At 46.5% G+C, this 14,112-nt stretch overlaps 1 protein-coding gene across 1 annotated transcript; it reads right to left on the bottom strand.

The window, feature by feature from the left end:
* Positions 1-967: 967 nt before the first annotated feature.
* On the bottom strand, positions 968-13,157 carry EDN2 (endothelin 2). Its single transcript, XM_083754694.1, has 5 exons — positions 13,022-13,157; positions 11,311-11,455; positions 9,337-9,456; positions 7,043-7,146; positions 968-5,344 (listed from the first exon to the last, which is right to left on the bottom strand). The coding sequence occupies exons 1-4, from the start codon at positions 13,083-13,085 to the stop codon at positions 7,053-7,055; spliced, it is 423 nt and encodes a 140-aa protein (XP_083610820.1). The 5' UTR covers positions 13,086-13,157; the 3' UTR covers positions 968-5,344; positions 7,043-7,052.
* Between the last annotated feature and the right edge of the window lie 955 nt (positions 13,158-14,112).

Genomic DNA, 14,112 nt, shown 5'->3' with positions numbered 1-14,112 from the left:
TCCCATGGTTCAGTCACAAACTTATAAGGGCTGTTCTATGCCTTCTCATAAGGGAAATCCCAGTGAGTTCAGTACAGTGGTACCTCGGGTTACATACGCTTCAGGTTACATACGCTTCAGGTTACAGACTCTGCTAAACCAGAAATATTACCTCAGCTTAAGAACTTTGCTTCAGGATGAGAACAGAAATTGTGCAGTGGTGGCACAGCAGCAGCTGAGGGCCCCATTAGCTAAAGTTGTGCTTCAGGTTAAGAACAGTTTCAGGTTAAGAACAGACCTCCAGAATGAATTAAGTTCTTAACCCGAGGTAACACTGTATAGCTTATTCTTTGGTAGGCGGTTATAGCATTGTAACCTAAAGTTTGTATCATGGACTGTTTGGGTGGGACTGAGAGGCCAAACACCAGTTTCTGGCACCAGTTCCTACAGCACGGCTGGGGGTTTCATTACAGCATTAAGGCCAGAGCCCAAACTGGTCTTGTGAGATGCTGCAGAAGCAAAAGCCATCTGAGTTTCTTAACAATTATCGATTCAGAGGAACTTCTGTGGAAGACACGAACATAGGAAGCTGCTGTGTACCAAGTCAGATCAATGGTCCGTCTAGCTCAGCATGGTCTACACTGATTGGCAGTGGCTCTCCCTACCGGGAGATTGCAGAAATTGAACCTGGAACCTTCTGCAGGCAAGGCAGATGATATACCACTGAACTATGGCCCTTCCCAAACAAAGCACTCCCCTCCCACATCACTATTTCCACCTATACTATCCCCACTCCATACTGTAAGGCAGGAGGACAGATAGGCTCCCAGCACCTTGTTGAATTTGGTCAGCACCTGAATGGGTGACTCCTGGGGAACCACATGTCCGTCACCTTGGGTTCCATGTTGGAAGAAGGGCAGGATAAAAATGAAATGAAATGAACAAACAATCTGCTTTTTTTTTTCTTTCCATTTATTACAACTTAAAGTTTGTATTTTACAAGGCTTTTTATATTAAAAAAGTTAAAAAAATAAATATATGTACATTTATGTCCAAACATTGGGACGCTACATATTGAGTTTGCATAGACAGAGATGCATTATGGACACAGAACTTTTCACCTGTCACTTAAATTGCATCAGTCTACCACTGCACAGGAAAAGGCTTGACATTGTCCTTTGTGCGCACCATTCTCACTTCCCAAGACAGCAGCAGATCCTTTGAGGCCAAACAAAATCTTCTCAAGTGCAAATACAAATGGATCTCTTTTTATTTTAGATGTCATCGCATTGTGATTTAAAGATTCACATGTGACGTATGCATCAGACTGGCTTCCCAAAACCCTCTTCGCCATAAGATCTGAAGCATATTTTAAGAACAGTATTTTGCTCATGCTCGGGTTACAACACAGACATCCCAGCATCAACAGAAAGACTTTAAACCATAACAATAATGTGTTAAGCCTACAGCATCCAGACCGCAAACCCCAAGATGCATTTATCTGGAGCACTGATGCGTTTGCATTAATTCAATGTGGGCTTTGTTTGTTTGTTCTCCATGCTTCGTATAACAGAAGCTACAATGCATGAGCATAGTAAATAAAGTGCCTGGTGCTATAGGCGTAGAGGGGATTCTACTAGCCAGGGGCTGAAGTACCGTGTTCCCATAGGATCAAGGAAACACAGTGATGATATTTGACTTTAAGCCATTTGGCAGGGGACCTGCATCATTCCAAAAGACACTGTCTACTGAATGTCTTTATCCTCGCCACCAATTGCTGGAATATATATATAGTGATCTGTTCATTGATAAATCTGTGCCCAATCCTGGTCCATTAGACAGACTAAGAAAAGAGCTATGTTTTTATTTGATTGTTTTGTGGGGCAGGAGATTATGGGATAGTTTTAAGACTGAGTCATTTTCTTATTATATGCACAGGGTTACATTTTTTGAAAAGTCCCCCATGCAGAAAGCTAGCACATCAGGGAGAAACTTAGCTCAGATGTGCTACTTCTCCATATGCAGGATTTAATTATTTTTGACAGGAAGAAGCACTAAGCCGCAGAGTCTAAGGTTCCAGAAGAATCTACTCTATAGTTTCCCTGAATATGTAGGCAGAACATGTCTCATTCAGAAAGCTGGCAGAAAAGGCTTTTCCTTCTCTTGCCTAAACCCGTTTCTTCCTGGCATTGCATTTTCTGCACTTCAAAAAACTTGGGATGAATTCAAACTGGAGGTTTCTTAAAAGCCCGGGATACGACAGCTCTAACTCAGAGGTGGATAACCAATGGTCCTCCAGATGTTGCTGGACTCTAACTCTCATTGACACCAGCCAATGTGCCACATGGTCAGGGATGATAGGAACTGTAATCCTCCAACATCTGGAGGACCACAGGCTCCCCCTATAAGGAGGCCAGTTGTTTCATTGAATACAAAAGAAGTTGCCTCTAATAAAATCTGTGCTTCTTCAGATTTCCAAACAGTTTTGAGAGCACGGTAACAGTTGCCTCACCATGTATCCCCCAACCTACCAGTGATACTATCCTCATGTGATCTGAACTGCCAAATCAAGTGACCATGCAGTGTTTATAGGCTCTAAGGACACTATGCTAAAGGTAATCTTGTCAGAAGCATTCTAGCCCACCCATAATATATCCATAGGATATCGTGGGGCATAAACACCACAACCAAGCCAACTAAGACATGCCAAGATGATTCTGTGTCTGCCTTATAATTCAACCCACCACCACCACTGCCATTTACAGTGCCACCACAAAGGTTGCGAGATGAGCAGCGACAGAGTAAAGATGGCCCAAATAGTAAATTGGTCATGTAGCCAAGCAATGCTATGACCACTTTAGCACATGAAATTGACCTCTGTTGTGGAACTCCTCAACCCAAGTTCTGCAGTGCACCAACCTGGCTGAGTAACTGGCCCTCACTATGGGCACATCTGTATGACACATTTAAACCAGTTTAAACCATCACAGCTCCAAAGAAGAACCCTCAGGAACTTTGGCTAAAGAGAGCCTTTGGTTAGGGGTGTATGGACCTTGATTCTCAGTTTCCATGGAGTTCTCCATTCACTGTTCCCACCTCATTGTGTACAAAATTCGCTGAAACTCCACTGAGTAGGCTAGATATCTGAGGAGTGTCTGAGCAACCTTCTTCCTCTTTGAGGGCCTTCTGCCAATGCATGAAGACCTCTCTTTTACAGGTGGCATTTGATCTGCCAAGTCATTAGTCAGCTCCCTGAAATATTGGCTTTATCTGCTGTTACTTCTCTCAGTGATCTGCTATTGTTACTTGTATTTTGCTAGTGTTTTATTGTTACTGTATTTTACTGTTATTTGTTGTATTTTTAAGGAAAGGCAAGTTAAAATATTTTTAACACCTAAAATCAGGTGGCTCTCTGCATGTCGCTGGGACTCCAAACCCCATCATCCCTAACCATTAACTCCCAGCAGTTGCTGTGAGTTGGAGTCCAATAGCATTTGGAGGGCCACACCCCTGAAATGAACAAGCATCCCTGAACTATAAACAAGAAAGCTCCTGCAAACATTTGGGATGTTAATGCTACCTGAGCACGATTTGAGCCACCTCTTCAAGCAGCCCAGAGAAGGTCATGTGAAATTGACAGGCAGGTTGAAACTAACGATCAGTTTCATGCCTATAGTGAAGGGGCTTTTCAAAAGTCAAGTTTTGTGATTCTAACCATTTCAGCATTTGCAGTGTGGAACTTGATAATGCAGGGCATGTTGCTTAAACTTGTAGAGTTGTGTGCAAGGTCTTTAAAGAACAGCAGTGGAACTGGGAGGCTCGCACATAGACACACAAGTGGTCCGAGAATTCTCTTCTCTGTGCAAGTGAAATGGACAGGCAACCAACAACTCCGTAATGAAGTGTATGTGTTGCAAATGCCTGGCCTCTCCACTTCAAGAATCTTAAGCAGCAATATTTAGAAGTTATCTGTCTGAGACCTTGGAGAGCCTCCACTCACCAATGGCAGAGGGCTGGATGAAATAATGGCCTGATTCAACTGGAGCAGCTTCATGTGTAGTTCTGTGAAATGGCTAATGAACTCTACCAAAGGCTCAGTTCCCTCACACATCTCTGATTCCTGGGGCTTCTTATTGGGGTGGTGATGGCTAAATTGGTTTAAATGTGCAATGAAGATGTGCTTTTGGACTCCTGCCTCCACCCCAGCTTTGCTGATCCTTTTCTGGTCCTACCCCCTGTCCCCCGCTCCCCCGCCCCGCTTTTCTGAGCCATCAACTTCATCAAGGCTTAAGTTACTCGCTGAGAACAAGATTTCAGATTAACTGAGTAGAGCCAAGTTGCTGCAAAGCAGGCTGATCCATCAGGGCAAATGGGACACTGCCCCACCAATCTCAGTACTGATTCCTCCAAGCCCATCTGTCATCTCACTTACAACCAGTCCAGAAGTCACCTTCTGGCCCTGGCCCTACCTGCCTGCCCATTCCTCAGCCTCCCTTTTGCCCTTGTAAAACTCAGGAAGGAGGAAGGTCGAGACAACAGTAGAATTAGTTGACTCCCCTCCACCTACTTATGTCTTCCTTAATGCCTGCCATACCAGTCCCAATGGCCACTAGGCAACACTAAATTGACTTACGGGGGGGGGGGGTGTTGTTACCAATAACAGACTTTTATCAAATTCATTACCAGAAATAGGAATGTCTATTCAATGCACGCCTTTCTGTGTCGCGCAGGAGAGTAGAGGCAGATGTGAGCCAGGCAACGACAACGGGAATAAAAGCAGCAGTCGGTAAAACCAGCCAAACTATGTTTAAAGTCAAACGTTGGGAAAAGGAGAAGCAGACTAGACAAGGTCCTGAGGTAGGGGGGTATTTGGAAGGATCCACATGTGGCGACGGAGTCCATAACTGCATTTGCCTTCCTCCAAAGTGCTGGCTCTTTACACTGAGATCTGCTATGAGTTCCTGTTGGTATCCAGGAAGAAGATCTCCTCTCTTGTCCCAACAAGCTGGACAGACCTTCCCAAGGTGCAGTAAAAAGGAGAGGCTATTGTCTCTTTAGGATCACTCTTTAGGATGTACCAAGGGGGCTGTGCTACTGCCTGCACTTTTCCTTGCCCCTTTCTCCAACAGCTGTTTCCATGGATTTCTTTCCATCTCTTCCAATGGTCCTCCAATCTTTCAACTTCCCACAGAGTAGGAGATTCTTTGCAACGGCAGGACTCTGCGTGGTGAAGGCGAACAGCACCCCCACCCTTCTTGCTTTGTCTTCCATATGATCTCACCTCATTTAAGTGCTGCTAGTTTGGAAGTCCTCAGCGAGTCCTGCTGCTTCCAGGTGAACGAGGCATTTGAAAGAGCAAGGCGCCCTACAAAGCAGAAGAGATGAAAATGTCAGCACCTTGTCCAATGGCCTCTTGGCATTCTCTCTGGGGAGCTGGCCTTGAACTTGCCGGGCCCAGTCCAGAGAGCCCCTATTGTAGCTTTAAGGCAGGGATAAGGAACCAATGGCCCTCCTGATGTTGTTGCACTGCCAACTCCTGTCAGCCCCAACCAGCACTCCCAGTGGTTAAGGATGTTGCGAGTGGTAGACTCCACATCACAGCTTTAAGGCTTGCAAAGAATTGCAAAAATTGCAAACATGTGTGGCTTCTGCTAAGCCCTGAAGCCCTGTGATGGGAACACTAATTCCTGGGGAAATTCTGCCTTCTAAGGCATTCCTAAAGGCAGAGGAACAACCTTAATTAGGTCTGTTTCTGCCCAGTTTTGTTTTCATGCCTATGGAAACATAGCCGAAATTGTAGAAAATGGAGCAAGATATTCCGCTATAGATTACAGGGGTCTCAGTGTTAAATTGTGGAGCGGTCCTCCTTAGTGATGACTGAGCTTCCCTGGACTCTAATCAGACTGACTCAGATTAATCCTAGATGCTTCTCCAAATATAGTTTGTCAACTTAGTCTGAGTCAGTGGAAACCCATTCAGATTCGATCACACCCAGCAGAATCTGATCCCTACCCATCCCAGCACAGCTCTTTGGAAAATGACATTTTCCATGTCTATTTGTGCTATGTAGGGTTAGTTTACTCTTCATCTTCCTCCCTGCTGAATTCTACAAGGACAACCCTGAGTCTCAGGAGGAGGCAGTTGGCAGCTGGTGCCAGCTTCTGGGCTGGATGGAAGAAATATAGCAGACAGCTAGAGCTAGCAGAGATCAAAGAGAGTGATAGGACAATGTGCCTGATTTGCTTTTGGAGGTAGGGCATCAGATTTGCATACAGAAAGTCTCAGGTTGAATCCCAAGCAACTCCAACTAGGGCTGGGAGAGACCTCTGCCTGAAACCCCAGAGAGCCACTGCCAGTCAGTGTAGACAATGCTGAAGTGGATGGACCATTGGTCTGCCTCAGTAAAAGGCAGCTTTTTATGTTCTGTGTCCCTCACTTGCCCTAATGGACGAGCCTCTGCTATGTTTACCTCCATGCTTCCCAATGAATGAACCCTGGTAACAGTGATATTGATACGTAGCAAAGAGTGACCAGAAAATTCATCCAAACTACAAGTAACTTTCACAGACAGGAATGCAACAGACTACTTTTCCCTTTTATGAGGAAGCACCCCAGAATGGTGTCTGGAATATTTATTGGTTGATATAAATAAGCTAATAGTGGCCATGTTTCTCATTTCTGCACAAAGGTCTTGCAAGACGATACTTTCATTTCAATTGTAATTTGTGTGCTGTGTTTTTAGAAAACAGTGTTTTAAATATGTGTGTGTGTGTGTCACCCTTTGTATTATATTGTGTTTTAAACAAGCATTGTGTTTTAACGCTCATGCTTCTATTCTTTGTGTGCTCTGCTTTAGTGTGTCTGTGGCCATATGTATAATAGTTTGATCTGATCTCCCAAACTACAATTGCCTACGGGCTTCAAAGGTGAGGGGAAGCCACAACAGTTGAACATTTGTTTCAATGCATTTTGAAGTCATGCATTTATAGATGCGCCCAAGCATCTCTGAAAGCAGAGTGAGCACAAAATATGAAAGTGAGTGAGAGAGAGAGAGGACCTTTACCTGAGAACTTTCAGAAGTTTGTCTTGCGGGGCTTTGCACTACGGCTCTGGAGAAGTTTTACCAGCAGTCCCGTCTTCGTGGTAAGCCGTGGATTTCTGAAATCCCTGCAGAGTTGAAACAAGTTGGTGCATATCTTATGAGATAGTGCTCAAAGGAGTTCAGATAATTATTTTATTTTTAAAAGGCAGCGCCCTGCAAACCATGCTAATCGTATTCAGAGTGGACCAGCGGTGAGCCATGGTGAGTAGAAACCAGAACTTGAGAGACCATGGTTCAAATCCCCACTAAACAATGGGGCAAGACTAACTTAGGTCTATTAGTTCCAATAGGTCTACCCTGAATAGAACCTAGCTGGATAACACCCAATATCAGCATTTCTTAAGTTCATTGATGGCCTAGCCACCCTTGAGGCAACCACCTGTAGGTAAAAAGATTCACAGAGACAGCAGATCTGGCCTCCAAGGAATGCATTGTCCACTACCAATGCCATAGTGCCAGTGACAGTTGTGACACCCTCTTTGGAGGCTAGATCTGCCACCTCCTTGGCAGTGTCCCTGCCCCCCCCCATACTGTCTCTAATTCCCACCCTTGTTCTCGATGTAGAGCTTTATTCCTCCCTCGTTCCAGATATACATCTTCGCTCACCTCGTCTTCCCTGACAGGTTGGGGTGGGGCAGCAGGAGGGCACCAGTTTAGGGTTAAAAACAGCTTTTCTGTTTTGTTTTGTTTGGTTTTTTTATTTTGGCAACTAACCCATTCTCAGAAATTTTTACAGCCAGATTTCTTACTCCTAGGTTTTCTAAGAAGACGGTAGAACGACACGGTGACCCTGCTTTCCCTTTCCATGACCTGAACACATCCTTACGTTATGCAACTCTCCATTTACAGCTTATAGACTGAGAAGGTGTGTCTCTGTTGCACAGCAAGGGGTTCAGAGTCTAAAAAGATAGTCGCTCCTTTTTTACAAAAAGAAAGAAGGCAGGGTCATTCTAAAGGCTGAGAAGGCCTGGGCTGGTTTAGTTAGGGGCTGGCCGTGTTGAGAAAGGATGATAGAGTAGTTGGGCCGCTGGCCCAACCCAGCAGCCTCTACTTATTCTCCTGAGGAGGGAGAGAGGAAAAGAGGGAGCTGGATCTGTTGCCAAAGAGACTAATTTGCAAACCCTAACCACCCCTCTTCCTAGCCCCACAACACGAAGACAAAAAGTTGCAGCCCAACTCTCCTCTGTAAAGTAACACACATTCTCACTCCTTCCTCTCTCCAGAGTTTGTTTGTGAACAGACACACAGGCCTCTTTTCAGACAATTGATAACCTTTTGCATGTTCAATACTGAGCTTAGTCCTTGGCGGGGAACCCGTAGCTCTCCAGTAAAACTAAGCCATGCTTTAACTATGGTTAACTAAATCATGGTTTGTAACAATCATAGGAGCCAACTCCTAGGGGCCAAGGGGTCTTCAGGGCCCTCAATAAAATATTTGAGGGGGTTGGGATCCCTAAAGTTGATGGACATTCTCATTCAAATGGTATACATGCACCGTGTCAGGTGATCGATTATGTGGGGAGGAGCTTACCTGTCCTCCCCCCAGTACTTTATTCAAGTTGGTATCCCTGGTAAGCTAATTGGATAAACTCAGTCCTGTGATATAACTATGGATTATTAACTAAGGATAGAAATGGAGTGAAAGTTGATTCAGTTCACTTTTAAAGATGAAGGTCACTAATTCAACACCTTCTGAAACAGTATGTGAACCAAAACAATGGTCACCTTTTGAAATTTGCACTTCTCTGAATTTTGCAGTGAAGTTTACCAGAAAAGTAATGTGTACAAAGTATGCATAAAAATGCATAGATTGGTAAAAATGGCATACAAAAGGGCATTATATGAGGGGAAATTGCCTTGCCAAAATATGTATTGCACAGATAAATTGCACAGATAAAATGTGTTTATTAGGAGAAATGCGCTGGTGAATTTTCATGAGTTGTTTTTTTTAAAAAAAAATATCACTGCAGAAGTTTGGGGAAACTTAATATACAACTGGGAAATGTGAAAAACAGAAAGAAGCAAAACTGGCAGATCTATGGTTAACAGATGTGCATTAACTAAGGTCTGTAGTTGCTTTATAAACATTGGCTTACATTAAGCATAGTTTAGCATTACATTCAAACCCAAACATCACTGAGTTGAGATCCCCATCATCCCTGATCATTAGCCATGGGAGTTAGAGATAAGAACATACAGAGGCCCCCGAGTTGAGAAAGACTGGTCTAAGGATAGGGACACATCTGAACACTTACCAAGGCTTGCCATGGCAGAAGATCACACAGACGCTGTCCTTTGAATGCGAGCACTCACACCTGCTGAGTGATCTCTTCCGACGCCTTTGTGTATTACCCAGACCGTAGGGCGTGGAGTGGCTGATTAGGAAAAAACAAATTGTTAACTTCTATCCTTTATCAGAAAGGAAGGTTTATGGTGCGGGCCTGGCCGGGAGCCAAGCAAACTTGACAATAACAAGTCTCGTTTGCGGTTGCCATGTGAGAAAAGCCATGTCATCTCACCCTCCCATTCTCACTCTATCGGCCTTTATTTCCACAGGCAAGCAGCGGGCTGCAAGTGGGTTGATGCCCTTGTTGTCCTTGCGTAACAATATCAAGATTTGGGGATTGCCTGTTTTAGGGAGGAAGGTGCAATGGGACCTCACCAAACAATGGCTATCAGTGCTATGAGCATGGCTACTCAGAAGTAAGCTCCACTGAGGTCAATGGCACTTACTCCCAGGTAAGGGGGATGTAGGCTTGCAGCCAAAGTCAGGTGCCTATGGTTCCTATTGAAATAAATGTACAAAGTTCATTGGGGATAACTTGAATCCCGTTATTTTTAATGGGATCAAAGTGTAATCCAACCCCAAACATCTGCACACCATATTTATATTTATATCCTACTTTTCCTCTCTGGAGCGCAAGAGCGCATACATGGTTCTCTTGCCCCCCTTCCACACATGCACACATTTGATCTTCATAACAACCCTGTGATGGTGCCTTGCCTGTGGTCACCAAGCAAGTCTCCTCTCTTTTCTCCTTTTACCCATCCCCATTCCTCACAACAGCCCTTTGAGGGAGGCTGGGCTTCCTAGACAGGGATGGATTTGAACTCGGATCTCTGGCACTCTGGACACTGTGTCATGTCGGCAGAGAGGCCTCACTGTTCCAGCTGCACAGCAAGGCTTGTTCACATGCTCCGTACAGGCAGAACGTGCGTCGGAGGTGTGTTTTTAACAATATAAAAATCTCGTGAATTCCAACAAAAGGCAGAAGATGCTTAAAGATAGGGTTGCTCTGTCATTCTCCACCATCTAAATACGGCTGGGAGAACAGCCTCCTGTTAGGCTTGTCATGTTTCCTCCATGAACACGTTTGAGAATGGCATGCTCTTTTTCAGAGTGAGTCGTTACTCAAGACCGCACGTTAGCAGGCATAATTAGAACCACACCTGAGCCAGCCGTCTCTTTGGCTCGGAGCTTAAGCTGCTTGCGAGAGAGATTGCTTGAACGCTGCCCAGATCTCTGTTGTATCATGCAAGGGGCAAGTCTCCTTCCCAACCAAACGCTGGATCGAAAGGCCAGCCCACCTCAGCTCTTTAGAAACACCAACTGGGGAGCAGCTGCCACGTAAAATATCTGTGGCTGTTGCAAGAGAGAAGGACGGTGGCTCAGAGGTAAAACACATGCTTTTGGGTGCATACAGCAGGCTCCAGGTTCAATTCCCAGCATCGCCAGGTAGGGTTGGAAATGTCCCCTGCCTGAAACCTTGGAGACCCAGTCACTTGTCCTGCTCTAGCCAGGGGTGCCTAGGACATTAGGGCAGCAGTCCAGCCCCCCCTCCCCATGCTGAAGTCTAAGAGAAAGGAACCCAAGATGCAGCAGGATTGACCTACCACACTTGGAAGCATGAGACGGATGACCAACTTAAGATGGGAGGAGTGGAGAGAAGCCATAAGACCATTAAGTCCAGTGTCTAAAAGGGAAGTCCATCTGCTTTGCATGCAGAAGGTGTTGGGATCAATCTCCTGGAGAGACTGGGAAAGATTTCTTGCATGAAACCCCAGAGAGCTGCTGCCAGTTTGTGTAGACAGTACTGAGCTAGATGGACCAAGTCAGTGTTAAGGCAGCTTCCTATGTCCCGATGGATCTAACTGTGCCACTAGCTCAGACCTAGCAATCTTCCCTCTGTGCTGGAGTCCCCTGTCCCCCCCCCCCCGGCAATACTCACCCTGGTGTGTTGATCCAGATAATATCAAGGTGACAGAAGTAAACACACTCTTTGTCCATCCAGTTGAGGCAGGAGCAGCGCTTGGTCCTCAGGTGCCTGCCGCTGCCCGCTGCCAGGTGAGGCTCTGCCGGAGGGAGGCCCAGGCCTGCCAGAGGAGAAAATGACAGGCAGAGGGATCAGTCCCTGAACTCTCCAGACTGGAAGCACCAGGAATGCAGCATGGTATGTAAACAGAGCAATTAGCCTGCCACCTAGTTGAGAAGAGCATTTCTATTTTAGCCATTTTATAGCCGCCAAGGCCTTACAGATTAGGGCTGCGGGGGTTGTAAAAATGTTCTGCTGTGGGTGACAACGGTTTGCATACTGCAATTCTGAAGAGCTCAGTGAGAAGAAAACCGAAGCCAGGTGAAAACCTCGAAGGAGACCCACATTGAGAGCATACTGGAAGCAAGAACATTGGCAAACAATCAACAGCACCAGCAGTAGCTATTGCCCAGCATATGTCTACAGCACATGGCTTAAGGTGATCATGGAATCACAGACTTGGGAGGGACCCCAATGGTCATCTAGTCTAACTCCCTGCAATGCAGGAATAACATTTAGAGAAGACCTATTATTTTTACTGCAATAATCATCACCATCACCATCATTGTCCTGGCTCCTTTGCCAACCATAGAACATGTGTGCAAATTATTGGCATGCCAAGGATCGATTTTTGCATTATCCCAAATGCACAGAGCACTCCCTCCCTTTCGTTATTTTTGGCAAGCAAGTGGGGAGGAGAATGCACACAAAGAGAGAAAATGAGAGCAAAAACTCTTTCCAAGAAAAGGGGGGAGGGATATGTTACGATTTCGCCACCTCTCTTGGCAAAGTCCTAAGGGAGCTGCTTCGGTCTCGCTCGCTGCTGGCATGTCACAGCGGCAGCGGCAAGGCATCCCTGCAAGGCGGGACAGGTTGACTTCGCTGCATTTTGCTCACCAAGACAATTGGCTCGGGAAGTTGCAAGAACAACAGGAGCCGCTGTCAGAGATAGAGAGGGCGGACTGCTAAAAGGAAAAGGGGAAATCTGGGGACGGGGTTGCAGCCAATGCTAGTCCTACTCAGAGTAGACCCATCGAAGTTAATAGGCATGAGTAACTTAGCTTCATTAATAGGTCTACTTTGAGCAGAACGTACTGGGCCACAATCCATGGGGAAGTTGCCTTAGACAGAGTCAGGCTACACATCCATCCAGGTCAGTATCATCTACTCTGATTGGCAGCAGGTCCCCAGGGTTTCAGACAGGGGTCTCACCTGCAGATGCTGCGACTGAGCCTGGGACCTTCTGCATGCAAAGCAGATGTTCTGCCACTGAGCTACAGGCAGTTGCTCCGTGGAACTACAATCTATGATCCTGCCTTATAGTAGTTCAGAACATCGGTCCATCCAGCTCAATAGGGCCTCCACTGACCGGCAGCAGCACCTCTCCAGAGTTTAAGGCAGGGAGGCAGCTTTCTCCAGCCCCCTCTCTGGAGATGCCGGGTATAGAACCTGGGATTTTCTCCCCCCCCCCCCGCCCGCACCCTGCAAATCAGATGCTCTCCCCGCTGAAGCTAGCTTCGTTTGCAAAGTGCGCAGGGGATGCGGATTTTTAAAACCAGTGCAAAAAATTAAAATAACATCAGAACAGCAAAAAAGACGGGAAAAAAAATCCTGTTGATTCTCTCACCTTCTTCCAGCAGGACGCAAAGGGTGATTGCAAGGGAAAAGAAACAGGAGGGATTGTTTACCATTGTGGCGAACTTAATCCTTTAATGGGCAGAAAGCTGAGCTCTCCCTGGCCAGAGCTGCAAAGAGGCTCTTCTGAAGCTTCCCGGGCTCCGCTGCAGGTGCTTTATAGCTCCGGTGCCTGGCGCGTCACACAACAAGCACGCGGGCACGCCTCCTGCCTCCCCCCCCCCCCGCCCACCTTCCCTTGCCAAGGGACGGGGGCTCCCTCCGCAGTTGGCAAAGCATTGCAGGGCAGCGAGCCAAGCAGTCGAGGCAAACGCAGCCACCGCGGTCCTTGCTGCGGAAAGAAGTCTCCGGTTGCCCTGCTGGGACAGGTAACGCGCCCTTAATAAGGACATCTGAGACGCAGTGGTGGCAGAGCGTTTGTTTGGCTCGCAGGAAGTCCTGGGTTCTAATTCTGCCTGAAACCCTGGAGAGCCGCTGCCGGTCAGTGTTGACAAGACTGAGTCGGAGAGAAAGCAGCTTCACGAGCTCCTCCTGCCTTGTGGCAGGTTAGACCCAGCTAGTTCAATTTTGCTGACACTGTCCAGCAGTGGTTCCCCAAGGTTTCAGGCTGGTTTCCCCACTGCCCTGCCCTCCCATTGAACCTGGAATTGAACCTGGTGGGTGTTCTAGCACTGAGCCTTTTCTCCCAATGAACGGTGATGCCCTTTGAGGGATCGCTGCTCTATCTTTGAGCAGGAAGAGATTATCACTGTCCTGCTGCATGAAGCCTCGTTGCACCCCTGTGAGATCACTCGATCTGAATGAGAGGACGGGAGATTCTAAAGAGGTGGGTGGATATCTGAACCCAAGCAGTGGCCGAGATGGTGCCACGGATGCAAATTGCCTAAAGTCACAATACAGTGCATGCCCACACAAACACACACAATTTCTAGTGCCAAGTGACTTGTTGGAGACCACCCTGGCTCTTCATATTGATTGATTGATTGCATTTATACCTTTCTCCTCCAAGGAGCTCAAAGTGGTGTCAAGGGTGCCAACTTAAATAAAATATTGGGGGAGAGGTCAGCCCCACTCCACATAATT

This window comes from Podarcis gaigeae, assembly GCF_964106915.1.
Source record: "Podarcis gaigeae genome assembly, chromosome: 8".
Classification (NCBI taxonomy): Eukaryota; Metazoa; Chordata; class Lepidosauria; order Squamata; family Lacertidae; genus Podarcis; species Podarcis gaigeae.
Note: the sequence above shows the minus strand (reverse complement) of the source record. Positions and strands in the feature narration are given on the sequence as shown.

Excerpts from the sequence above, each read along its gene's own strand:
- EDN2 (XM_083754694.1), bottom strand. The coding sequence starts at position 13,085 with ATGGTAAACAATCCCTCCTGTTTCTTTTCCCTTGCAATCACCCTTTGC. Across the intron at positions 9,457-11,310 it reads ATCTGGATCAACACACCAGG|CCACTCCACGCCCTACGGTC; the intron begins GTGAGTATTGCC and ends TTTCCTAATCAG. Across the intron at positions 7,147-9,336 it reads TTCTGCCATGGCAAGCCTTG|GGATTTCAGAAATCCACGGC; the intron begins GTAAGTGTTCAG and ends TCAACTCTGCAG.